This window comes from Lytechinus variegatus, chromosome 3 (genome assembly GCF_018143015.1).
Source record: "Lytechinus variegatus isolate NC3 chromosome 3, Lvar_3.0, whole genome shotgun sequence".
Lineage (NCBI taxonomy): Eukaryota > Metazoa > Echinodermata > Echinoidea > Temnopleuroida > Toxopneustidae > Lytechinus > Lytechinus variegatus.
In genome coordinates, this window is record NC_054742.1 from 36,815,753 (window position 1) to 36,842,637 (window position 26,885).

At 34.9% G+C, this 26,885-nt stretch overlaps 1 protein-coding gene across 2 annotated transcripts; it reads left to right on the forward strand.

Moving 5' to 3' along the window:
• Window positions 1-3,762: 3,762 nt before the first annotated feature.
• LOC121410912 (ubiquitin-like modifier-activating enzyme ATG7) lies at window positions 3,763-26,794 on the forward strand. 2 transcript variants are annotated; one of them, XM_041603295.1, is made up of 19 exons: window positions 3,763-3,865; window positions 8,985-9,159; window positions 9,448-9,502; window positions 10,299-10,416; window positions 10,769-10,846; window positions 11,254-11,370; window positions 11,915-12,055; window positions 12,901-12,989; window positions 13,632-13,753; window positions 14,296-14,386; window positions 15,523-15,667; window positions 17,457-17,615; window positions 19,538-19,595; window positions 20,303-20,439; window positions 21,325-21,543; window positions 21,954-22,069; window positions 22,498-22,582; window positions 23,737-23,937; window positions 24,941-26,794. In XM_041603295.1, exons 2-19 carry the CDS (start codon window positions 8,997-8,999, stop codon window positions 24,986-24,988), a joined length of 2,142 nt encoding a protein of 713 aa, XP_041459229.1. In that variant the 5' UTR covers window positions 3,763-3,865; window positions 8,985-8,996; the 3' UTR covers window positions 24,989-26,794. The 2 variants fall into 2 exon arrangements, with proteins under 2 accessions (XP_041459229.1, XP_041459228.1); XM_041603294.1 differs by having other exon boundaries at window positions 3,817-3,908.
• Window positions 26,795-26,885: the final 91 nt, after the last annotated feature.

Below are 26,885 nucleotides of genomic sequence, written 5' to 3' on the forward strand. Positions count from 1 at the left end.
ATTATGTAAATCACCTATAAGGCAATTTTTTCCCTTTTTTCTTTCTTTCCCTTTTTTTCTTTATAGGGGGTCCGGACCCCTCGGGCGATCCGCCTATGGCAGAAGAACATTTTGGGGTAGCAAAGGTTGATGCAAACTCTTTAAACGTTTCAGAAAATCTAGCTCGAAGCGAGCTAAATTTTTCTATATAGCCCATTATACTGACTTAAAAAGTAACCTGTTAAAGGACTGCTTGTAATAAATCAAGAAGAGGATATCTCACCAAAATATAATCCGGGCTCGGGTATATGTGGGTGTGTGTGGAAGTGGCCCCCGGGGCACCTCTATAGGGGTACTCGTATAGGGACAAGCCCGTGCACCCCTTCTGGTCTAAAATCTAACCCGAATTTCTTAGTGTGAAGGGGGGGGGGGGGGTGGCGCCGACTTGAAGTTCGACCTCGGTGCACCGAAATTGATGTTCGACATATAGGGACGCCGAAATGATGTTTGTCCTGGGCCCCGTCTTACAAAGAGTTACGATTGATCCAATTGTAACTTTATGGAAATTCATCATTCTCATAATTTGTTTCTACACGAAATGTGCAAAATGTCCTTTGTAAACCAAAGAGAACACATCGAACTGTCAAGAAATCAATGAATTTGTGGATACATTATCTAGAAACAATTTTGAGCAAACATGCATTTTGTATGTTGACTTTGCTGGCTTTCCATGCATAGTTGCGATTGATCGGATCAATCGTAACTCTTTGCAAGAGCTAAGGGCCTTTGGGGCGCCAAATCCATGTTCAACTAGGGAGGGAGGCGACAAATTCATATTCGACCCTGGGTCGCCAATTGATGTTTGACCTGGGGCGCCAAATTTAAGTTTCACATGCGGCGGGGGAGCCAAATTGATGTTTGACCGGAGGCACTTAATTATTTTCCTGAAACAAGGGGCGCCAAATTGATGTTCGATCGGGGGCCAAATCGACCTTAATCTCGTGGGGGGGAGTGGGTTCCAAATGTTTGACCGGGGCGCCATATTCATGTTTTACATGTGTGTGGAGCTCGCACTATATCGCATCAAAAGTTAGATGCCCATCCTGTCGATCGCGATTACCAAAAGTGCTTAAAGTCATTATTTTAGGTTAGAATATCAAACATTTTTAGCTTTCGCTTCGCGCTAGCATCAGCTATTCAGAAAGATTTCATCCTCTTTATGGTTAGATAAATGCTTATAATGTCCAGTTTTGGGTCAGAAATTCAATGATTTTCAGCTCGCGCTTTGCGCTTGCATGCATAGACTGATGAGATATATACCCATCCTTGATTACCAAGATTATTATTGTCTTTTCTTGATTAAAAGTGAATATAGACTTCCCAAATTTGATGTCAGAATATCAACATTTTCATCTCGAGTTTCGCGCTCGCATCAATAATTATTTAGATAACGTATACCATCATGTTCACGGTTACAAAAAGTGCTTAGAATAATCGAACGGAAAACATGTAGATGAGAATGTCCCCCCCCCCCATATTAGCGAATTAAAGCTGGATCCGCCCCTGATAATATCCACTTCAAATTTTTCCTACAAAGTGCTTGACATAGGCCTATATAGAGCTGAAAATAACCACTTTTTCAGATCGGAATATAAGCTCGCGCGTCGCTCTCGCTTTATTGATTTTCATGATAAAAAATGTATTTAAAGGTCAAGTCCATTCTAGAAAAATGTTGCTTTATATAAATAAGAAATATCAAACTAGCATATAACGCTGAAAATTTCATCAAAATCGGATGTAAAATAAGGAAGTTGACATCTTAAAGTTTCGCTTATTTTTCACAAAATAGTGATATGCACAACTCAGTGACATGCAAATGAGACAGACGATGGTGTCCCCGGCACTCACTGTTTTTGTTTTTATTGTTTGAATCATACAATATTTCATTTTTTTTTATAGATTTGACAAGGACCAACTTGACTGAACCATTTATTATTACACAATGCTTATATTCCACACGTCTAGGGAGGTATTAATAGTTGTTTCACTTGACATTGAGAAGAAAATTAGAATATTTAATATTTCATTTAATGAAATACAAAAGAAATAGTGAGTGGATGACATCATCATCCAGTCTTTTCATTTGCATACCGACCAGAATTGAAATTAAGCAAAACTGTTGAAATATCATATCTTTCTTATTTTACATCCGATTTTGATGAAATTTTCAGTGTTAAGCTTGTTGGATTTTTTCTTTTTATTCATATATACTTTGTGTTGAGGTGAACTTGTCCTTTAGATATAGTCTATGTCTAAATCTGAAACACGCGCTCGCATGTTTATTCAGATACGCGACTTGTTCTCTATTTATATCATTATCCAGTTTCAGATCATAATATCAAAAATTTTCTGCTCGTGCGTTGTGCTCGTATTATTTAAATGTAAAAAGATCCCCTTTTACTAATCATTTTGATTTAGAAAACATGAATAGAGCGTCTCGTTTTTAGGTCTAAATCTCGAATTTTCCGCTCGCGCTTTTCGCTCGAATTAATTGTGTAGTTATATTATAGCTATCCTGTTCACGATTTCAAAAATTGATTAAAATTTTCCATTCTTTATGTAAAAATATTTTTTAAAAATCAGTTCGCACTCGCATTATTTGATTGTTGAAATATGCAACGTAACAGGTAGTTTTCGATCAGTTCAAAACGTGTATTAAAAATTTCCGCTTATTTCATTGCATGTACACATCTTTTTCAGGATAACAAACATTGCATAGAATTTTCAAATTTTTGGACAAAATACATAAACTTTGAATAAATATTTAACTCGCGCTTCGCGCTCGCATTATTGTATTTTTATGTTGATTTCGAAAGTTAAGAAGATGATTACACTTCGTAATTCCGAAGATTCTATATTCCGAAGGTTTGTAATTCCGTAACACGCAAATTGCCTATACCATGTATACCTCGAAGTTCGTTAATCCCAAAACGTAAAAGGGCTCGTTAATCTGAACATTTGTGGCGTTATTCCGAAGGTTCGATAATCCGAAAACGAAATAAGGTTCGATGTTCCGAAAGTTCGTTAATCCGAAAACGAAATAATTAGGGTCGGTGTTATTCCGACCCGGTATATATTCCGAAGGTTCGTTAATCCGAAAATGAAATAAGGTTCGTTGTTCCAAATTAAGGTTCGTTAGTCCGAAAACGAAATAAGGTTAGTTAATCATTTAGTTTTCGGACTAATGAACCTTCGGAATTACGAACCTTCGGAATTACGAACCTCACTTCTTTTTCGGATTAACGAACCTTCGGAATTATGAACCTCACTTCGTTTTCGAACTAACGAACCTTCGGAAATACGAACCTAATTTCGTTTTGGGACTAACGAACCTTCGGAATTACGAACCTAATTTCGTTTTGAGACTAACGAACCTTCGGAATTACGAACCTTCGGAAATACGACCCTTCGGAATAACGAACCTTCGAAATATCCGAACTTTCGGAACAACGAAGCTTCGGAATTAGAACTACACCTTCAAAGAAAAACAAAAATCTACTACTACTTCTACGACAAAAATGTACATTTTGAAATAGAGTCTGCAAGCGTCGCGCGTCAAAAGTTTTCCGCTGGTAAACGACTCCGCCATAGGCATAGAGATATACATCTCTATGGACTCCGCCCACTTTTGATCCCATGATCGACCAATCCCGTAGACATCGCATATCCGGTATGGTAGGCGTCGTACTCCCGGCCCCTGTCCTGACCCTGCTGCCTGGCCTGCGAAGTCCGTCCAGGTAGCGCCGGCCCTAGCTAGCCCTGTGTATGCAGCTGCGGTGAAAAACTTATTAGACTGTAAACGTAGAGGTGGATCGTTGATGAACAGGTATGGAGATAAAATTTTTAATCTGGCTAACTTAACTGATAAGGTAACTTGAGAGCAAATATTGCCCAAATATCAGAGTTGTCTAGTGCCAGTCAGTAGCATAATCAAGTTAGAAATGTAAGAAATATCAACTATTTTTTACTGGCTGTCGGTGGCAGGAAATGCACAAATTACAACACGGTCCCATATATTGGCTCTAGTTATACTACTAGTTCTACTTTTATCACGTTAGAAGATTTTTGTTTAGATCTATTTTCCACTGTCCAGTGGCGCAGTAATCACATTTTTCAAAAGGGCAAGAGTTTCATATGCACCCCCACTAAAAATAAAATTAAAAATGAAAGCATGGAGTCCGTTCAATTATGATGGGGTGTCCAAACTTTGCAGACTTTTCCTACATCATACATGTAAAATATTCATCAGGCTTGAATTTGTTCACAAAATATTCACAATTTATTCAAAACCAATTCAAGAAATAGCTACCATATTGACGGCAAGATCGTAAACTATAAAATTATCGATGAAAATGTAAAGTAGGTCAAGGGATTTCGCCCGTATCGCAATCTCAAAATTTTATTCTGATCGGCGAATGCATGCTTTCCTGGAAAACCATTCTGAAAAAGTGTGACATAACTTCGCGGATTAAAGTTTTTGTGGAGATTTTAATAAAGAACTCAAGCTCAAAATATGAAATATTTATATCAGATTGACTGCAAAATGCTATAGAATCAGTTAGTACCAGTAACCACATTTAATTTACATTTTTGTCTCACCTGCGAAGCAAAGTGAGACTATAGGCGCCGCTTTTCCGACGGCGGCGGCGGCGTCAACATCAAATCTTAACCTGAGGTTAAGTTTTTGAAATGACATCATAACTTAGAAAGTATATGGACCTAGTTAATAAAACTTGGCCATAAGGTTAATCAAGTATTACTGAACATCCTATTAGAGTTTCATGTTACATGACCAAGGTCAAAGGTCATTTAGGGTCAATGAACTTAGACCATGTTGGAGGAATCAACATCAAAATCTTAACCTGAGGTTAAGTTTTTGAAATGTCATCATAACTTAGAGAATATATGGACCTAGTTCATGAAACTTGGACATAAGGTTAATCAAGTATCACTGAACATCCTGCGTGAGTTTCACGTCACATGACCAAGGTCAAAGGTCATTTAGGGTCAATGAACTTTGGCCGAATTGGGGATATCTGTTGAATTCCCATCATAACTTTGAAAGTTTATGGATCTGATTCATGAAACTTGGACATAATAGTAATCAAGCATCACTGAAAATTTTGTGCAAGTTTCAGGTCTCATGATTAAGGTCAAAGGTCATTTAGGGTCAATGAACTTTGGCCGAATCGGGGGTATCTGTTGAATTACCATCATAACTTTGAAAGTTTATTGGTCTAGTTCATTAAACTTGGACATTAGAGTAATCAAGTATCACTGAACATCCTGTGCGCGTTTCAGGTCACATGACCAAGATCAAAGGTCAATGAACTTTGGCTGAATTGGGTGTATCTGTTGAATTACCATCATAACTTTGAAAGTTTATGGATCTGATTCATGAAACTTGTACATAAGAGTAATCAAGTATCACTGAATATCCTGTTCGATCAAGGTCAAAGGTCATGTAAGGTCAATGAACTTTGGCCATGTTGGGGTTTTTTGTTGAATAACCATCATATCTCTGTAAGTTTATTGGTCTAGTTCATAAAAAGTGGACATAAGAGTAACCATGTATCACTGAACATCTTGTGCGAGTTAGAGTAGTATTCAAAGTCAGCACTGCTGCTATATTGAACCGCGTGATGCAGGTGAGACGGCCAGAGGCATTCCACTTGTTTATGATTTATTCTTGCAAAATGGTGATATTGTGATGGTTGTTGAGAATATCAGATTTCTTCTGAACGGTGACAATTTTTCCGATCTTTTATCAATATTTTCAGGAATACTTGAACTCATCCTAAAGAAACTTACACCAAAGGGTAATTTTAGGTCGCTTTCACGTTGATGATGTCAGATGTTAATGATATTGGGCTTGGCTAGTTTTTTAGTTCATGTCTGTCCGCTAAGTATGGACACACACAAAGTTTGGACTCACTGCCATACTAGGGCCCATTATTAATCATGTTAGTACCTCGCAATACGTGTGAGTGTGAGTGACTAGGGCCTGACATTAGTAGCCTACTCTAGATCTAGAGCCCCTTTCTTTTAAAGGGATGCTACGGGCAGAAAATATTTATATCTAAATAAATAGAGTAAAATTCACAAAGCAGAATGCTGAAAATTTCATCAAAATTGGAGAACAAATAGCAATGTTATTAATTCAAAAGTTTAGCAATATATTGTGAAAGCAGTTATATGCATGTCATCATTAATGTTCATAAGGTGGGCTGATAATGCCACATTCCCACTTTCCTTCTTATGGTATTACATGAAATCATAATTGTTTCATTTTTTCATACATGTGTGAATGATATGTCTCCCTTATAATGAAATAAGGTGCAACAATGAATATACAGTGCGTCCGAGAAAAAACAAAACCGAGATTTAGCGATCATTTATCATTACCTAATCATGAATAGAATAGACAAATGACATACCAATTTAAAGCTTAGAATCTCCTCTTTCATCTGATATTACTTAGATTATTTCTTATTCACGCATGAGTGAGCAAAAACAATTTGAAGAAAGGATACCAAAAACTCATTTGGCGGGGGTATCTGGGTTTCAAAAAGAAAACCACATTTTTGAAAAGTTCAATATCTGCTCTTTAATTTGATACCTAAATTACAGAAAATGGTCAAGAAATAACAAAGTTCTGGTCATTTGAAATAAGGCTTGAATTTCAATAATTTCATAAAATGAAGAGGTTCTCCAGGCTGGCTTTCAAACTCACTCGACACTCTGTTTTGTTGACGATCAGCCATGCATTAAATCTTTTGTTCACCATGTGATAGCTTCTGTGGGAAACCGGTGAAAACACGTTTATCTCATGAAATTATGGAAATACAAGCCTTATTTCAAATGACCAGAACTTTTTTATTTCGTTTTTTCTGGGACGCACTGTATAATGCACTATCTCAGTTGTTATTCCAATATTTTTGGTTCTTGAAGGAAACAAAAATGAATAAACCTAATTTCATGTACTGCTAATAAAATGAAAAAGAACAAGTGGGGATATGATATCATCAGTTTGCTCATTGAATATTCATGAAGATATGCCTCGAACTGTTTCACCGGAATAATGCAGATCTTTAAAATGCCATAACTTTATTATTCTTTGTCCGATTTTGATCAGATTTTCAGTGTTTTGTTTGTCTGATTTTTCTTAATCTGTTCAAATCATATTATTTTCAGCCTGGAGTACCCCTTTAAGTTTAAAAAATGTTAATATTGACCTTTATTAAGGAGGGTATGGCATTATCCTTGTTTAATTTGGGGGTAGAATTTTTGCTAATACTGTGCCGAGCTACACTAGTCCTTTCTTGATTCCAAACTCGGAATCACATGCAATAAATGGCTGATCTGATTGGCAAACTGACTTTTTTTTCCTGCGCTCTCGCCCTCGAGCTTGCCTCATCTTTCGTGCGTTCTGCTAGCTTTGCTGCTAGGTCTGCACTTAGTAAAATAAAATAACCACCTCAGTCTATCTATCGATTTCAAACAATCAGTCATTTACATTGCTCTTCTTTACTCACTCGGCATATGCAGAACTCAGTGATATGCAAATGAGAGAGTCAATGATGTCCCTCAATATTTCTTTTTGTTTTTTATTGTTTGAATTAGACAATTTTTCATTTTTGTACAGATTTGAGAATAAGGACAAACTTGACTGAACCAAAAAATGTTAAAACAATGGTAATACCACATGTTCAGGGAGGAATAAAACTAAGTTGTTTCGCAGGACAATGGGGAGAAAATTGGAATATAGCATATTTCATATAATAAGATACAAAAGAAATAATGAATGAGTGATGTCATCAGTCCCCACATTTGCATACCAACCGTGATGTAAATATAAGTGTTTGTGAAATTAAGAGAAAATTTATAATGTCATAACTTTCTTAATTTACATCCGATTTTGATGAAATTTGCAGTGTTATGTTCGCTGGATTTTTCTCTTTTTATCAAAATCAACATTTTGTTGGGGTTTACTTGATCTTTAAATGCAGATCTAATTGTGTTCCAATTTTGCGCAAATGAGACTGAGATAAAAACATCGTTGATGCCTTAGCTGAGTGACTTCTTTGTCACAAAAAATGTCTCTTAGAAAGTCTGTTTTTGTAGGCTAATGAGTGAAAGGTTGTTCTTCCTCTCTGACTGATCACTTTTCATTCACTTTGTCCATTTAAAAACTGGACCAATGGGGTCTGTAGCTCTTGCCCCTCAAATTGTTTGATGTCAGCAGTATAAGTAAAGGACAAGTTAATCTTTCCCATTCTGGTAAAACTATAAACTGTAATATATTTTTGTAGCCCTCTGAATTCAGATTACATTTATTTTAATACAGTAGGCCTACGCACTGTAGAGAATATGATATTACTATTTACAAAGTAGAGTTTATGATATTACCATTTATTTTTCATCATTATTTATCAAAATTGACAGCAATAGAATTACAGATTTTTTGTTATCAAAATGATAATGTACTCTGCAGGTAGGCCTACATACTATCATGACTTTGATCAGTGCATCTTAATCAAAATGGCAACATTGAGATTTGCTTTAATGTTTGTCTCCATGTATGTGACTACTTTCTCTGCATAACACTTAAAACTGCTGTGCTGTATGTTGAACTTGGTGAGCGTCGTGTGCTAAGGATAAATACAACCATGTACTGGCTGCAGAGTAGCTGCTTTCTTGCTATATCAGTCATCAGTCTGTAACTTTAGTCTAAATGAACAAATGCTGCATTTAAAAGATAATTGAGATATTTTTAATATGTAATGAAACTTGGAACTAATCTTGTTTTCTGCTTGCTGTCCCATGGCCTATAACATATGTTGTGAAACGCTCAAATTAGAATGGGAAGTGCCAGTATGATTATTCTCTACATATTTTTTCTCACAATGCTTTTGAAATATATTTTTTGAAATTTTGATTAACAGGGTTCTTCAAAAATGTCCTCTCAGGAGAAGACAGATGCATCACAGCAACAACTCCAGTTTGCACCATTCAGTAGTGCCCTTGATGTTGGGTTCTGGCACAAACTTACTCAGAAGAAGCTGAATGAATACAAGCTTGATGATCGACCAAAAGACATCTATGGTTACTACTACAATGGTTGGTAATTTGTTGATAGAATAATATCAAGAAAGCACATTTAAATGATGATTGGAATGCTAACATGCCTGACAAAGAAAGATCTGATGACAAATGGATTTTTGAAAAGAAACACAATGTATAAATGTTTTTATTGCAGCATAATCAGCCAGTCTCCAACAGGTTAAAGAGAACATGTTCATACCCCCTCCCCAGAGATATTAGTTAAGTGGCTATTTTTGCATTTTAGATATAGCATAGAGAATAATGACCAAATATTTTTTTTATTTTGCTTTTTTTTCTTTACAGGTGATCCTGATGGATTGCCATGCAGACTTTGTTTGGAATTTAATGCATTTGATCAGTAAGTATTCAAATTTTGAAGATTTAGAAAGAGGTCCTTATATAATTATTCATTAATCCATCTTATTCTTTTGTATTAAATATGTATTTTCGTCATGTACATGTAATTTGCAAGATTCTTTTCAGGCCATCAAATTCTAACCATTTGCAAAATGTGGAAGACTTTACAAATAACATAATGTGGTGATTTGAAAATCCACTTGTTTAACTATTTGCACGCTTAATTAATCTTGGGGATAATAATGACAACTGTTTCAATGTTATTTTTTTTGTGTGTCAAGATTTCCATCTTGAACGATTGAAACTAATGATTATTATATAGATGTTGCCCAAGAACTTTTGCCATTCATTAGCTTTGCTAATAATGAAGTCATGGGAAAAAAAAATTAATACAATTGTTGAATTTAATTGTACGAATGTGCAAAATTAGCGTGCAAAGGGTTAATGACATATTTTTGTATATTTGATTAATTCTACTTATATTTATATTCTTAAGATTCAAGTTGTTAGTAATCTAAAGTGAGAGGTTGTATATTGTATTTTATAGGACCAAAATTAATAAGATTTTGAAATATATGGATCGCAAACAACTGGTTGGTGAAGATGAAGTCATAAAGTATTATTTCCATGACAATCTGCATAAACTTTTAGAAAGGAAGAGAATTATACCAATTATTTTTTACTATTTTCATTAATTGGTTGAGAAAAACACTGAAGTACAACAGTTCAATCTTGTCAAATTAAGTTGTTGTATCATGACAATGATAATAGTAATAATAATATTAATTCATTTTCAGGTCAGAAACTACTCCTCCTCACTGTTATTCTTCAAGGGGAACACTAGTCAACTTTAATACTCTGGATGCTTTCAAAACATGTGATAAAAAGGCACTGCTTGATGTCACAGCTGAGAAGGTATATTTGAAGAATTATATTTACTATGATTTATTTGATTTTGTTTCCATTATATAGCAAACAGTATATTAATAATAGCATTATGGCATGACAAATGTTAATATAACTACAAAGTAGTTCAGTATTAAGCAGAAATTCAAAACATATATAACACCAATAGAAGGGCTCTGAAAATTATGAAGAAAAATTCTCCCCCCTCCCCTCCAAAAAAGGGGGGGCTAGGCTAAAATATGTTTGTGCATAAGAATAAACTGGAAAGGGATAAACAGTGAGGCACTTGGTGTCATATTTTCATTTGGAAAATGTTAATGGATGTACTTTTCTGGTCTGCCTCCAACTCTCTCTCTTGCAGCTATGGGATGACATCAGACAAGACAGTGCAATTCAAGATCCATCCTTGCTGTCTCGATTCTTGCTTCTTACATTTGCTGTAAGTATCAAATTTACTGGCAGTAACTTATAATTAAAGACTGATTAGAGTCGATTTACCAAAACCTTTATCATGTTGATGTGGTTAGATACAACAGCGCATCAAAAAAAGCAATCAACTTCAGATGAATAGTACAATCATATTGATGTATTTGAATAGCGAAATCCTTATATTAAAATTCTTTAAACAGGAATTGCTTTATCACAGTCTTTCTTTGTATATTGCTTGTTTGATTTTACATGACACCATGTTCCTGTAAAAACTGCTAAATATTTGTGTAATTCATTTGCCCTGGTTGTATACCACAATACAATACAAATAATCATAACTTGAAGTCTGGCAAACCATGCATTGTAAGTTACGATTGATTGTATATTGAATTGTATTTCTTTCTGTTATACCTTAAGGATTTGAAGAAGTATCACTACTGCTACTGGTTTGCATTCCCAGCTCTATTAGCACCAGAAGGAATTAAACTAATTCAACCACCTCAACGGTTAGATAAGGACATGAATCAAGAGAAGGCAAGTCTACTATATGATAATAATCATGAATAATATACTATAATTTGTCCTAACATAGAAGCGTTTAATTGTGTATTTATATCTTTGCTGATCACCAGGCCTAATATCACAATCATTCATGAATCTTTCATCAATGTCTATCTTCCATAATATCAAAGGCTGTATTTGGTACAATACAGGGTTAGGTTAGGTTTGCCATTCTAATGACTCCTTGCTTCAGTTGGACAAGGATGAAGGGGGAGAGTGTATGGATTTAAGACCTTACCTCAGCGATTCACAGCAGTTTAAAGCAGGTGACTTGCATGGAACATTTTAAAACCAATTTTAACCTTTAGAGATGATGAATTGTGTATGAAGTACTGTCTATTCATTGAAGCTTCACTGTCTTATTATTTCAATGAAATTGTCTTATGCAGTGTATTCCCTCTGATTTTGCAATACACAATTTTTATGTAACTCTAAGATTCATGGGGATTGGTCTTCCTTTCCATTAAATGTTCAACTCTCACCTTTTAACTTCTCAATGTAATCTTGCATCCTTCAGATAGCAGCTCTTGAAGCAGCTTACGATACAGCATCAGAGTCATTGGGTCAAGATCCTGCATTCTTTCTGATATCAACAGAAGATGAGAAGACTGCGGTCTTACCCCTGTCAGCTTGGGATCAGATCACAGATAAATCCAAGGTAGTATGAGTAGGTGGGAAGATATGCCTGTTTTATCCAAATATGTGCCCACAAGAATTCCGTTTAGTACATATATATTGTGTCTCATTCTAGTCCTTCTTTTAGAAACAAGGATGAGAATACATCATTTAAAAATGATGATCTTTATTTAGCTTGTTTACTTCAAAAAAAGTTATGTGCCCATCAAACCCTCCCCTCCCTATTCTGAGATCCTGGATATCGACGAGTAAATTAGTATTTGCGGAGAAGGAATGTTTATCACATCCTGTTCGGTGGATATGGGAGGGGGAACAAAAAAAGACATGGAAGAAGTGAGTGGTAGAGGAGTTCGAAGAGGTTAAGTTAAGCTAATATCGACCTGTATTCAAGTAACATATTTATTATTTTCTTTTTTCATTTTCAGTTTGTTTAAGTGGCAGCAATAAAAAAAATATATATTTCTTCTCTACTTGTCAACTGATTCTCATTGATTATTTCTTTACCCTCTCATTTTCAGACTATAATGGTATAAATCTAAAAGACTGCAATTTTTGTGGTAGCTGTTTACAAATTATATTTCACAATTCAAAACAGAATTTGTCATGCACTGAACAATGATATCGCTGATATTTTCATGTACATGCTCCATTGGACTCTTTCAATGTTCACTCCTTTTTGGCCGTTGTCTACCCCCATTTGTATAATTCATAAATTTTATGACTTATCCTTTTGCCTGTTTATGTAAGCCACTCGTGTAGACATGATTGAAGTTGATGTATGTTGATGTGTGCTTTATACTGCCTGTTATATGTGATAGTACGTTGGACCTCATCTTTTAAAACTTGCTGTGTGAATTTGTTTTTCAGGTGATGTTTGGTTATGCTGATCCCTGTACTTTAGACCAATATCCAGGATGGCCCCTAAGGAACTTCCTCTGCCTCATCTCATGTCACTGGTATGCGAGCTTCATTTCATGTGGGCTGTCTACTACTTGATTTACCTTCACATTAACCACTTTGATTCATTGACAGTTGTCAAACTTCACATGGTCTTAATAGAATTTGTTTGCATCCAGATAATCTACTTACCATTCTGTCCAGTTTCCACTGCTTAGTAACTACTTTGTCTAGTATCATGTTTTGCTATCCCCATTTAATCCAATGTAGTCCAATTTAACTGGGGGTAGATTTAAATTTTGGCTGATGATGATTACACAAGGTAGTATTTAGACCAAGTGCCAGGTAGACAAAATAAATCTGTGGTTTAATCATGAACAGTGAAATGTGATTTAATGATAAATTAAATTTGATGAAATTTAAGAGAGTTGGGTACAAAGCACTGGTGGATCAGTGGTTCTGTAACCAGGTTATGGGATCAAAAACCAAGTGAATGTGAAAGTTCTTTTGCAGGGAATACGATGCTGCCAGGCATTTTTCTGTTTGCTATTTACGAACATGCTGTGAGAGCAGGGAGGTAGAAGTGAATCAGAAGAATTAATTTGAAAGACTTCTGGTAGTATTAAATACTTATATTTGATTGAGATAAACAAACCTAGTTTTTTCTTAACTCAGTAGATTTTATTTTCTAAAATTTACAGGGCTTCCCAGCTGGAACAAGTAACAGTGGTCTGTTTCAGGGACAGAACTAGGGAAGGTATCCGGAACAGTTCTCATAGTTTGGTTCTTAGACTGCAAGTTCCTTCAACAAGTTTTGAAATATGTGAGATATTTTTCCTGCTTTTATTCTGAAACAGTATACATATGTCCATGGAGTAGAAAATTTGTGCTGTCAAAGAAAGACACATATAATGTCTATTAAATGAGGGACATTATTTAAAGCCACAGATAATTTTGTTGAGCATAAGTTTGAAGATATCTTTTCCTCATGGTAGTTTTACATGTTTTAATTTTTATATCTGTATCTTGACTATCCTTCAATCAGTTGCATTAAACGTGCTGTTGAAGGTAACTGCATTTAATGTTAAGTTTTATGTTTACAATGCCCAACAGAAAACAGAATAGTAAGTGTGTGTTATTGATTTGCAAGGTAAACTCTAACAGTGAATGTCCTGCAACATGGTCCAGGATGAGTATGAGATTCTCTATGTTACACATTTATTTATAGCAAATCTACATTTAGAAAACTTTTGTGAAAGCTATTTATTGTAATTAATGTTGATAATGTTACAGTTGGAAATATTTTCTCAGTATTGATTGGTACCCTTCTAAAAATTATTTGTGTACTTCTATCTTGTCTGACAGCTTGTCCTAAATGTGTTGGATGGGAGAAGAATCAGAGGAATAAACTTGGTGCAAGGAAAGTTGATTTAAGTTCTAGTATGGACCCAACAAGGTTAGTTTACTCACTGTTGAATAACAGTGAAGGAGAAGTCCACCCTGACATCGGGTTTTTCTTTTTAAAAATGTGAAAAAGAAAGTGATATTTTAGGTTTAGTGAAAATCAATAAAGGAATAAAAGAGTTGAATTTTGAGTAGTCATTTTGAGCATCTTGATTTTATTCACATGTAATGTGATAAATCCATAGAAATTCATCGGTGATGGCTTTTTTCCCTCTGAATTTTAAATGGTTTATCTATGTAATCAGCATGTCCAGGTCAATCCATTGGAAATCTTGCAGATCAATCTTCCTCCTGTTTTTGTCTGATGCTCGGGACACACACATTGATCTTGTAGAGAGACGTGCTAGACATATTTTTTAACGTTTCTTGAATTGTGTTCAAAGGGTAATGATATGTTATGGTAATAAATCAGGAAAATCTTGCAGAGCGAAGTACTTCTTCAGTTTTATTCCCAATGTTCAATTTGGTACAAACATTGGAGTGAAGAGTGCAAAACACATTATTCGGGTGTATCAGAAACACAAACTATTTGGTCAATGTAATGGCACATGGTATTACTATTTACTCATATAAGGCAGTTGTGATTGAAGGGGGTATTAATCATCTTCACTGATTTTTTTTATGAATGGAACTGAATGAATAGGGGCAATAGGGCAATTATTGACTTTGTTCTACTATTACTCTTTATAAGCACTATGTTCTCTGAGGTACATTTCTGGTCAGATACTTTCAATTATATAGTCTTTCAAAGCATGTGGCTCTTTTGACGTGAACTTTTCATGCTTTAGGCATATGCTTTATAACATACTTTTATAATATGAAGAGTCATAGTGTTCATATTTTACAAAGCTACCATAATATGTAATTGACACTTAGTATATATTTTTTTTAAAGTTCTGTGTTGGCATTTTGTTATTAGTGTTTGCCCATGTCTCCATCAGCACAACACAAAATTTAACATGAAGCTGGTTTTGGGAGAAGCCTCAGTAAGTTTCGGCTGAAAAATATGATTTGGATCAAGTTTGTTCACTCATGTTAGATGTTAGAGCCGGGGAAGGGAATATGATTTACACTTCCAACACCCACACCAGGATTAACACTGAACTTATTGTTTGCATTGTCCTACAGACTAGCTGAGACTTCAGTTGATCTAAATCTCAAGCTTATGAGATGGCGTCTGATGCCCTCTTTAGACTTGGACAAGGTTTCTCAGACAAGATGCCTTCTGCTTGGATCTGGTACTCTTGGATGTAATGTGGCAAGATGTTTATTAGTGAGTCAGTCTTAGACTTTTTTTATTACAAAATATTGACTTAATATTCTACTTCTGCATGATCAGTTTAAAATGCCATTCCACTTTGTTCCTTGATAGTATATCCTTACTTTTTATTATGCAGCATTTTTGTCTCGCCTGCATAGCAGAGAGAGACTATAGGCGCTGCTTTTCTGACGGCGATGAAACCTAAGGTTAAGTTTTTGAAATGACATCATAACTTAAAAAGTATATGGACCTAGGTCATGAAACTTGGACCTAAGGGTAATTAAGTATTACTCAAGAGCCTTCCTTGGTTTCAGGTCAAATGACCAAGGTCAAAGGTCATTTAGGGTCTTTGGGCATGTTCGGGGTGTTTGTTGAATTTCAATCATACTTTTCAAAAGTTTATGGATATATGTAATGAAATGTGGAAATAAGGGATAATCCAGTATCATTGCTCATATTGCACAAGTCGTAGGTGGTAGGTAGTAGTAGGTGGTAGTCGTGGATCAAGGTCAAATATTTAGGGTCAATGAACATAGTAGCATATTATATGAATGGTGATTTTGGTAAATAATCATTTCATAGTCATTTTCAAAGTCAGCACTGTTGCTATATTGAATCGTGTAATGCAAGTGAGACAGCCAGAGGCGCTTCACTTGTTCATTATTTAAGTCCCAAAACAAGATTATGAGGCGTTTTGAAGAATTGAATCTGGCACCTTTCATCTGGTATCAAAGTTATATTGTCATTGTTTTTGTGTGAGAGGGATGGGATGTTCAACCCATCATCTTTAGTGAAGGAGAACATTGTCGTCAACCATAAATATTAAGGTATTCTTAAAGATGAAAGGTTTAAATCTGTCTTTATCTAGTAGTAGACAAGTCTGTGCAGGTTTTTGTTTCAGTCTATTTGAGCAAAGTCAGATATGGGATGTCTATTCAAGTATCCGATGAAATTATATGGTATGACAGCCAAAAGTTTCAGAAACGTTCCCTCCCTGGGCCATACAGCAGTTTCCAAAACCCTGTGCAAACATTTTCTATTTGGACCTATGTAGACCTGTTACCACAAAGATCTGAAAGAGAGGTGTCAAATTGAGTCCCTCCCACAGCCCCAAGCTTTACACTATTAATTCCCCATAGTGAATCACATATGCAATTGCTACATGTATGTTTGAAGAGTTTGAATGCCAAAGCATCTCATTATTTCAGTCACCCAACAAGGGCAAATATTTGCACTGCATGATAAACATAATACCACGCACATATATTTAATGAATGCATAACCTATAACAGCAACCATTGAATGTGGTCTGATTTTGATGACATTGCATGCATATTCATATAATCATGCTTTTATGGCTGTTATGATTTTTTAATGACTTTTTATGATTATGTTTATATTGAGTTAACCTGCAATTTCAATTTTTATGCATCCATCCATTGTAGGTTGTTGCCAAAGTCTTTATGATTATTGGTTGTTTGTCTGTCTGGCCATCCCATTTTCATTCTTGTGATAACTAAGAAACTGCTTATAGAAGTGTTAACTTAAGCTTCAAAATCCAATAGCATATAATCACGAGAGCAGCAGTCAAGAAGCCCAAAATGCCCCTCAAATACTGTATAATTTATTTTTATTTGAATACTAGAAATTATTTACTCAAGTAATGCCATGTCAAATAAAATTACATTTTGGAAATGTTTTAATTTGATGAATTTTGAAAAAAAATTGTTTGTCTTACATGTTATATACTATCTACCTGTAATACTCTTAGATAAAATATTTTCTGTTTTTTATATTACAGGGTTGGGGTGTTCGTACCATCACTTTTGTTGACAATTCTACCGTATCCTACTCAAATCCTGTAAGGCAGAGTCTCTTTGAGTTTGAAGACTCTTTAGGAGGAGGAAAACCCAAGGCTCAAACTGCAGCTGAGAAGATACAAAAGATCTTTCCTGGAGTGGTAAGATCTCAAAAATTCAAGGCATCTATTTATATATTTCAAGAAGGATGAGAGTGCAAATAGACATCATATTGAAAGTTATCAATGTAGTCCATGATTCTTTGAAGTTGTCACTTTCCCTAAAGGAATTTGTGTTGTCCGGTAACTCCAGTTGAAAAGAAATGTTTACTACTTTGTCCATTATCAGTGGCAATAGAAATGCCAAGATTATTAACAATTCTTTAATTATTCCAGTTGATCCCATCTATGTCTCGACTATGATGTCTGATTCTTCATCTAGGTTGCATATGCATTATTTGTGAATGAAATTCAGTATGCTGATCGGTGAGAAGAGTGATATATAAAGTGATGTGTGTCATATTTAAAGGGTCATCAATGCTAGATGGAGTTATCTACTTTCCAAAGTTGAGATTGATTGGATCAATCACAACCCTTTATTAGACAGGGTCCCAGTCAAAGCATTTGCAATGGCATTATATCACCAGTGACCAGATATATTGAAAGGCACTTTTAATAGCTATTGTTCATTTTCACCCTGGGTTTTTATTTTTCATGCTTTTACTCTTTCTATCTAGTTTGCCTTTTCTCTTTCTTTTCTTTCTTTTTCCTTTTTTTTCTTGCTCCCTTCCTCCATTTTTGTCTCACCTGCGAAGCAAAGTGAGACTATAGGCGCCGCTTTTCCGACGGCGGCGGCGGCGTCAACATCAAATCTTAACCTGAGGATAAGTTTTTGAAATGACGTCATAACTTAGAAAGTATATGGACCTAGTTAATAAAACTTGGCCATAAGGTTAATCAAGTATTACTGAACATCCTAGTAGAGTTTCATGTCACATGACCAAGGTCAAAGGTCATTTAGGGTCAATGAACTTAGACCATGTTGGAGGAATCAACATCGAAATCTTAACCTGAGGTTAAGTTTTTGAAATGTCATCATAACTTAGAAAATATATGGACCTAGTTCATGAAACTTGGACATAAGGTTAATCAAGTATCACTGAACATCCTGCATGAGTTTCACGTCACATGACCAAGGTCAAAGGTCAGTTAGGGTCAATGAACTTTGGCCGAATTGGGGATATCTGTTGAATTCCCATCATAACTTTGAAAGTTTATGGATCTGATTCATGAAACTTGGACATAATAGTAATCAAGCATCACTGAAAATTTTGTGCAAGTTTCAGGTCTCATGATTAAGGTCAAAGGTCATTTAGGGTCAATGAACTTTGGCCGAATCGGGGGTATCTGTTGAATTATCATCATAACTTTGAAAGTTTATTGGTCTTGTTCATTAAACTTGGACATTAGAGTAATCAAGTATCACTGAACATCCTGTGTGCGTTTCAGGTCACATGACCAAGGTCAAAGGTCAATGAACTTTGGCCGAATTGGGTGTATCTGTTGAATTACCATCATAACTTTGAAAGTTTATGGATCTGATTCATGAAACTTGTACATAAGAGTAATCAAGTATCACTGAACATCCTGTTCGAGTTTCAGGTCACATGTTCAAGGTCAAAGGTCATGTAAGGTCAATGAACTTTGGCCATGTTGGGGTTTTTTGTTGAATAACCATCATATCTCTGTAAGTTTATTGGTCTAGTTCATAAAAAGTGGACATAAGAGTAACCATGTATCACTGAACATCTTGTGCAAGTTAGAGTAGTATTCAAAGTCAGCACTGCTGCTATATTGAACCGCGTGATGCAGGTGAGACGGCCAGAGGCATTCCACTTGTTTTCCTTTTCCTTTCTTGCTCCCTCCATTTCTTTCTTTTTCTTTCTTTCCTTTTCTTTCTTTCTTTCTTTCTTTCTTTCTTTCTCTCTCTCTCTTTCTTACTCTTCTATTTCTAAAATATATATGTCGTTATCACCAGTTGGTTTGCAAATCATTTTCTTCATTGGTTGAATTGTATTTGACAGAAAACAAAAGGAATAAGTCTCTCTATCCCAATGCCAGGACATGCAGTAGGTACATCAGGTATGTATGCAAGCACCAGATTTATTCATGAAGGAGAATTATTTGTGTATTGAAACAATCCAGATATAATGTCACTATCATAAGAAAGTCATTTTACAATATTACCTTACAATATTTTAATTTAACACTTTGCTAATGTGGCTGCAGGAAGCAAAGGAAACATTGCTTTATGGATTTCCCAATAAATTAAATTCAATTATTACCATGTTACTACCCTTTCTTGGTTTGGTCACAATATTCATCAAGCCAAGGACGCACACTAACTTTTTTTTTCTTAATGGCCCAATCAGTCCACCAAAATCATTGATTTCATATTTTTGCTGGCCTTCAAATCTAATGTGGTGGCCCTAAAACAAAAGAAAACATTGCAGTTTATAAAAACTTTGGTAGTGGGCTTTTGAAAAAATTTGGTGGCCCGACTCTCATTTTTGGTTGCCACCGGGCCACTTCTACTGCCGAGCCCTTCATTTAGCTGATATTTATTAAAAATGTCGGTTCTGAATATTTTTCATGGTTCAGGAATTTCAGTGTCAAAATCTACAGAAAAATGCATGCTCAGAACAACCCTAAATTGATTGAGCAAGTTCTAAACAATGCATGTATGTTATGGAGAAATTATTTGTAGATATCTTGAATGATCAATGCTTGGGAAATTTATTCCAGGGATTTGAATTGTGAAACTGATAAAAGTCCTGTTTTCATTTCAGATGAAGCAATACAACAAACAAGGGAGTCTGTTCAGAGATTAGAAGAGCTAATAGATGAGCATGATGTGTTATTCTTATTAATGGACACACGAGAAAGCAGATGGCTTCCTACTGTCATAGCAGGCAGTAAGAGAAAGGTACTAATCTTAAATTAGAGTCATGGATATGGGAATTTCTTTACCTACATGTAAGATTTTATTCTTGTTGAGCATGCTTTCATCTTTTATGGTAGAGAAAATTGCAAAACAACTGTGTTACTTTTCAATTTCTGAGATACTGTTTTCTTATTCTGAATTTTACTTTCCAAATTAGAGTTTAAATCTTCTTTTAAAATCAAAACATTATCAAGGGTGCTAGATGTATGTATTTGTGAAAAAATCACAGTTAAATTGTTCACAGCTGAAAGGAAAGATTTAACAGCCACTGAACTTTTGTAAGATTGCAAAATAGATGATACTCAGATATAATTTGCACTATTGACCCTCTACCAAAACTTAAGATGGACTTTATAAGGTTCACTTTTTTTCCTTTTATTTGTGGCATGCATGACTTGAATAGATTATTCAGAGCAACTGGGAAAAGTGATGACCAATACAACTTCATCATATTGACATCTAAATATGGTTAATACCTTGTTCCACTTCTAATTTAGAGTTGATTATGCCCCCTTCAATGTTGACATCTCAACTCTATTTTGCAAATTACTAGGTTTTCATTTCTATGTGATGTGGATGGTCTGAGTGAAGTCCAAGTGTATGAAAGTGGTCTTTGATTTTTAACGGCTACTTACTGTCCCAACACTAAACGTTATAATGCATCTGTCGAGTAGGTTGTCAAAAGAGCAGCTGACATGCATACTACCCAGTGGATGAAGAATTTACATTTATTGTATTCTAGAAAAAAAAATTCACAGACTTCGGTAATGATGCTCTTTGTCACTATGTACTTAAAAGGCTTACAGAAAAAATGGATTATTATTGTTGTTGTTATCATTGTGAGAGTGTCCTCTTCTCTGTTTTTAGATTGTAATGAATGCTGCATTGGGGTTTGATACCTACCTGGTGCTACGACATGGAATGAAACCCCCTCGAGACCAGCCACCACCAGACCAAACTCCATCATCATCAACATCAGAAGCAGCGGGAGGGGCAGCATGCTCCACATCCTCCATCAATCTCTCTCATATTCCAGGAGATAAACTAGGATGTTATTTCTGCAATGATGTCGTTGCTCCTGGTGATGTGAGTATTGAAATCATTTCCGATGGGTTCCAAAATATTGGCTCAGGAGAGAGTTGCTCGAATGGGAAATTTGCACATTTTTAAAACAAAGATATAATGTGGCATTAACCTTAATTAATTAACCGTAATTTCCTATTTTATACATTTCTACTTTAATTTCTCTCACAATTCCAGGCCATTCATGTGATATGTATGGATCTATTTTAAAGTTTCTACCAAATTCACTTTATCACAATTAATTTGATTTTTATATTACAATTTACAATGCATTATATTGATAAGCTTTATTTATCACAACCATTATTTGATGTGAAATGTGGAGAAATAATACACTCATTCGCTTATTACTTTGATTTCACCTGTTACATTACCCATGAACACTCTCCCAACTTGAAATTTCTTTTGGCCAGTCCACCCGTGACCGGACGTTAGACCAACAGTGTACAGTGTCGAGGCCAGGTCTGTCGATGGTTGCTGCAGCGCTGGTAGTTGAACTCATGGTCAGCATTCTACAACATTCTCAGGGGTAAGTTACAACCAATTGCATCCGGAGCAGCACACCAGGTTGTTATGATAGCAATTCATGCTGGAATATCAATTTTCATTGGAAGAGCTAATCAAAAGCATAGTTTTCACTGTTGTCATGGTAGTTGACATTCTAGCAAGACTTACTATCCTCTAGCTAATATGAAAGTTGGCAGGGATGACTGACTTTGCTATATAATTAATAAAGTAAAAAAAAAAGAGGCGCAAAGAAAGATAGAAAGACAGAAAAATTCAAATTAAAGAAATATATATATATGTACAGTATTTTAATATTTTACTTCAAGTTATTTTCAAAATCTCACAATATTTGTGAACCCAACCACACTCCTTGGAGAGAAACTACTTTTTGTGTGTTGAATCACATATCAATATCTGTCTATCAACCTTGTGAATTCTTTGTTATTTTAGAGGCTATGCAGCAGCAGAGACCAGTGCCAAGGATTCTCATCTGACAGTTGATCTTACATCACCATTAGGTCTAGTCCCTCATCAGGTAATTCAGGTTATCTGCTATACAGCAAGCAAGCTTAATTACCCAGAATTCATCACAATAGTTTTGGCACCCCTCTTGGGGGTCCAGAATCTACTGCAAGTTGCATTATGGAGCTTCTTTCAATTTTATTATAAAAAAACACCCTTATGTGGTTTAAACATTTAATTCACCCGATTCGCAAGGAAGAAATACATAGCAGATTTACAAATGAACCCCTATACAGACAAAACATACAGTGACAGATATGCATACTGTTCCTTCTTTGCAGTATTTCATTTTATATTTTAATGAAAATGTGGGAGATTCATGAGAATTACTTTTCTCCTATAATTTGATGACACTCATGCTTAATGCAGAAAAGTAGAAAGTACTGTTTATCCACCCAAAGTATTTTTTTCTTCTTTGAAATAATGCATTTCTTGTAATAAGGTTAGCATCTCTGCTGTAATGGAGCTCCAGCTGGATTAGAGATCAAATTTAGTTCATGTGTACAAATAAAAGTAATAATAATAATATAGAATATTTCTGAGGCACAAAATCCACATTGATTATGTACTGAAGGCCCTGCGAAAAGGAAATAAGAGAAAAAATTACATGGAGCAGGAAGGGACAAGGATAAAAGAAGCACAGTCATGACATTGAAAGGAAACTACTGGAAGGCAATTTTAAACAAATGGGTTTTTAGAGAAATTTTGAAATTATCGATATTTGAAATACTACAAATGGAATATGGCAACTGATTCTACAAGGATGGTCCAGCATGTGCAAATGACTGAGCCCCCATGATTTCTTGGATTTAGGAACTACAAGCAATTTCAAATCAGAAGATCTTAAACATCGAGGAGGATTGTATGGCATCAACAAATTAACATATTCTGGGGCAGATCCATGGATACAGTGTGCACAGAATAAATGGACCTGCTAATTAAGGTTTTGACATTTGTGGGGTTGAGTTGGCCATAATATCAAAGATATCGCATATTTATCATGTATTATGTATCAAGACTAATCTAGGGTACACAAGTTTATTACATGCCCCCTACCTATTTTTCAAAACACTGCAAGTGACCTCAACTGAGGGCTTTCATTTTGAACACTTTCTTTCATAGCTCAGTAGACATGTCTAAGAACAATTTTTCTCCTTTTTTCTGTAGATTCGAGGATTCCTAGCACGCTATCACTGTGTGCTTCCTGCTAGCATATGCTTTGATAAGTGTACAGCATGCAGTGATATCGTCCTGGTGAGCTATGAGAGAGATGGCTTTGACTTCTTACTCAAGGTGTTTAATGAACCACGGTTTGTTGAAGATTTGACAGGACTTAGTCAGCTGCATCAGGATTCGGAACTTGTAGAGGTTAGTCAGTGACGGAATTCACGTTTAGTGTTTATAGCGATGGTGCTGGTGTTGCTTTTAGTATTTATAAGAGTGTTACTTAGGCTGCCTAATCTACATGTATTTTCAACACAAAATGTACGTTTACAAAACTCATGCGTATCATATTATTGGGAGTGGAACATAAAGTGATGTAAGTCTTAGCCTAGTTTAAATAAGATGCTGTGGCCTATACTCTTTGTGTGTTGTGTTAATTCTGCTAAGATAACAATGACAATTATTCTTGTGATATTTGTTGTAATTTCTGATTTGATCATTGTAGATCTAATACTTGACATTATTCTAAGGATGATACTTCATCATAATTTTTTTTTTTCTGTAGTACAAAGAGTAAGGAGAAAATATTTTCACTATTCTTCAGTGAGTTTCTAAAAATGTGTAATTTTGCACATCAGTTGGCAAAATTAAATTTAAATCCACCAATGTAGCAATAAATCATGATAAATAGAATGATACCAGGGGATAGTTTCATAAGCTATACAGAAAGTTACTCATATCTTTACAAACAACTCAAATATGATGTGGCAAAATACAAATTCATTTTTCTCCTGACATTTTTACAGGTATGACTGTATACATTGTAGGTAAATGACCTCATCCAAATTGAGGCAAAATATACATATACGTTGCACTAAAGACTTTGACAAAAGTGATGTGAGGTAAATGTTCTGTCTGGGTGATAGTGTGAAAAAATATGTACGGTCCCCTGAGGAGGCGGTTGGAACTATGGACCCCGAAGTGATGAGAACGTGACTATTTTCTCGAGGGGCGCAGCCTTGAAGGAAAATAGTTATATGCGCATTACTAAGGCTGTGTGAGAGCATGATCCAGTAGATACACACAGTCCTTGACATTGGCTGTCTTTCCAATCTTATTGTCTGTATAATCATCATTCATATTCCTTGGATACTTCTAAATGTGTATCTTATTATATTGCTTTCTATTTGTCATCTTCCCCTTGCAGATCCTTGATTTCAGCGATGATGAAACAATGAGCTCATCATCTCAATAATTTCATCATTACTCCTGGATCTTACTGGATATCAACAGGAAAGAGATGTTCCATGTGATACAGAGAGGAAAACAAATACATCACATTTTGATAAGATGTTTTTAGGGTGATATATGAAATATGAGGTTGTTCATCATTTATCCTTTGTTGTTGGTTCTATTAAACCAGTACACTGTGATGTAAAGAGATTAACCTAAATCTCATCAACAGTTTCATAAGTACATTATTTTCCAGATGTTTACGATTTATATCAATCAACAATTCGATTGTGTCCCTGTGTTACATGGCACAGTTATGTGGCAGACTCCTAGCGCTATAAAGATTTTGAGATCTAATGCTAGATCAAATATTCAAAAGCCCTTTGGTTTTGATATATTGTAATAAAAAAGATACCTTTTAAGAAGGGTTTTTCTTATTATTATTGTTGTTATCAGTGTTTGTGTGTGTTTTACATGTTAGTAAAGCAAGATATCTTAATTTCTAGAATGTACAATACTTTACAAGTATTGAGATTAACATTTGTATGTGCATCAAGATATAGGCGTAGAAGAAATTTTTAACATAGACACACAGGAAAATGATATTGGCTGAATTTGGTATAATTGAAGAAAAAACGGTATGCAGAAGCAAAATACAATAATGAATTATTTCAAACCAAGTATTTTCTTTTAATTTGTTGTATAAAGGACCGCAAATCCTCCTTTCTTTTTCAGGATAATTGCTAGCTAAATGGCATCATACCCTATAGTATAGTGCTCATGTTAATATATATATATATAATGAAGTGTGACTTGCTTTTTAAAATGTCTACAGAACTTGTATTATTCACCATCTATATCAATCTTCTGCATTTGAAAACTGCATTCTATGATATGAATGTAACTTACATATTATACCTCACAAATGGACATTGGTTATAAAAAGAATTTTTGAAATGGCTTCTTGAATTGATAATGATATTTGATAAGCGCTAAAGGTGGGGATATAATGTGCTAATAATAAAAGAGATCAATAGAGCTGCTCCTCAGATATTCATATTGTATCAGTGAAAATGAGTTTGCTAAATGATTTATTGTGTTTGTTAGCTTTATTGAATTTGTATTTTGGAAATTTCAATGTGTGTCTACTTAAAATAGTAAATATATCTGACCTATGAGTGAAAAAGAAGATTGATCGATGTTGAAATTATTACTCCATGTCTTATGATAGTACAGTAGCACAGGTAATGCAGAATCGGATGGAATGTTTTAGATAAGTGAATATTATAGGCCATGTCACATCCTGCCATCTAAACTCCCCATCTGTGAAAGAATGAGTACATACTTCATTTATTCTTCAGCTGGTTGTCTCAAGTATGTGGACTATATTAGATATGTTCCTGGTTAAATTGTACGCCATTTGATACCGTGTGACATAATTAGATAGAGGCAAACAAATGTTAAATGACAGTATGTGGCAATGCCTTGAAAGTTATATGTACTATAGCTGCCATTTTTATGAGATAGAATGTAGAGTATACTGTTACTTGCCATTGAGATAGAGAATAAGATAATTATCTGATATTGAGGTAGAAATATAATTGCAAATTATGATGATTATCTTAAATTTCATTTTTTTTTTCAATGAAAGCTTTGTTAGATTTTTACGAGATGGGTAAGTTTATGATTATTGAAACTTGCTCAAATACAAGGGACAGATTGTGTGTACACATCTATGGGAGAAAATAACCTTAATGGGGAAGTTTACCCTGACAAAAAGCTTATTGTAAAAATAGCAGAAAAAATAATAATAAATATTGCTGAAGGTTTGAGAAAAATTCATCAAATAATTAAAAAGTTATTAGAATTTCAATTATTTGATTTGTGACGTCATATGCGAGCAGCATTCCTACATAGCG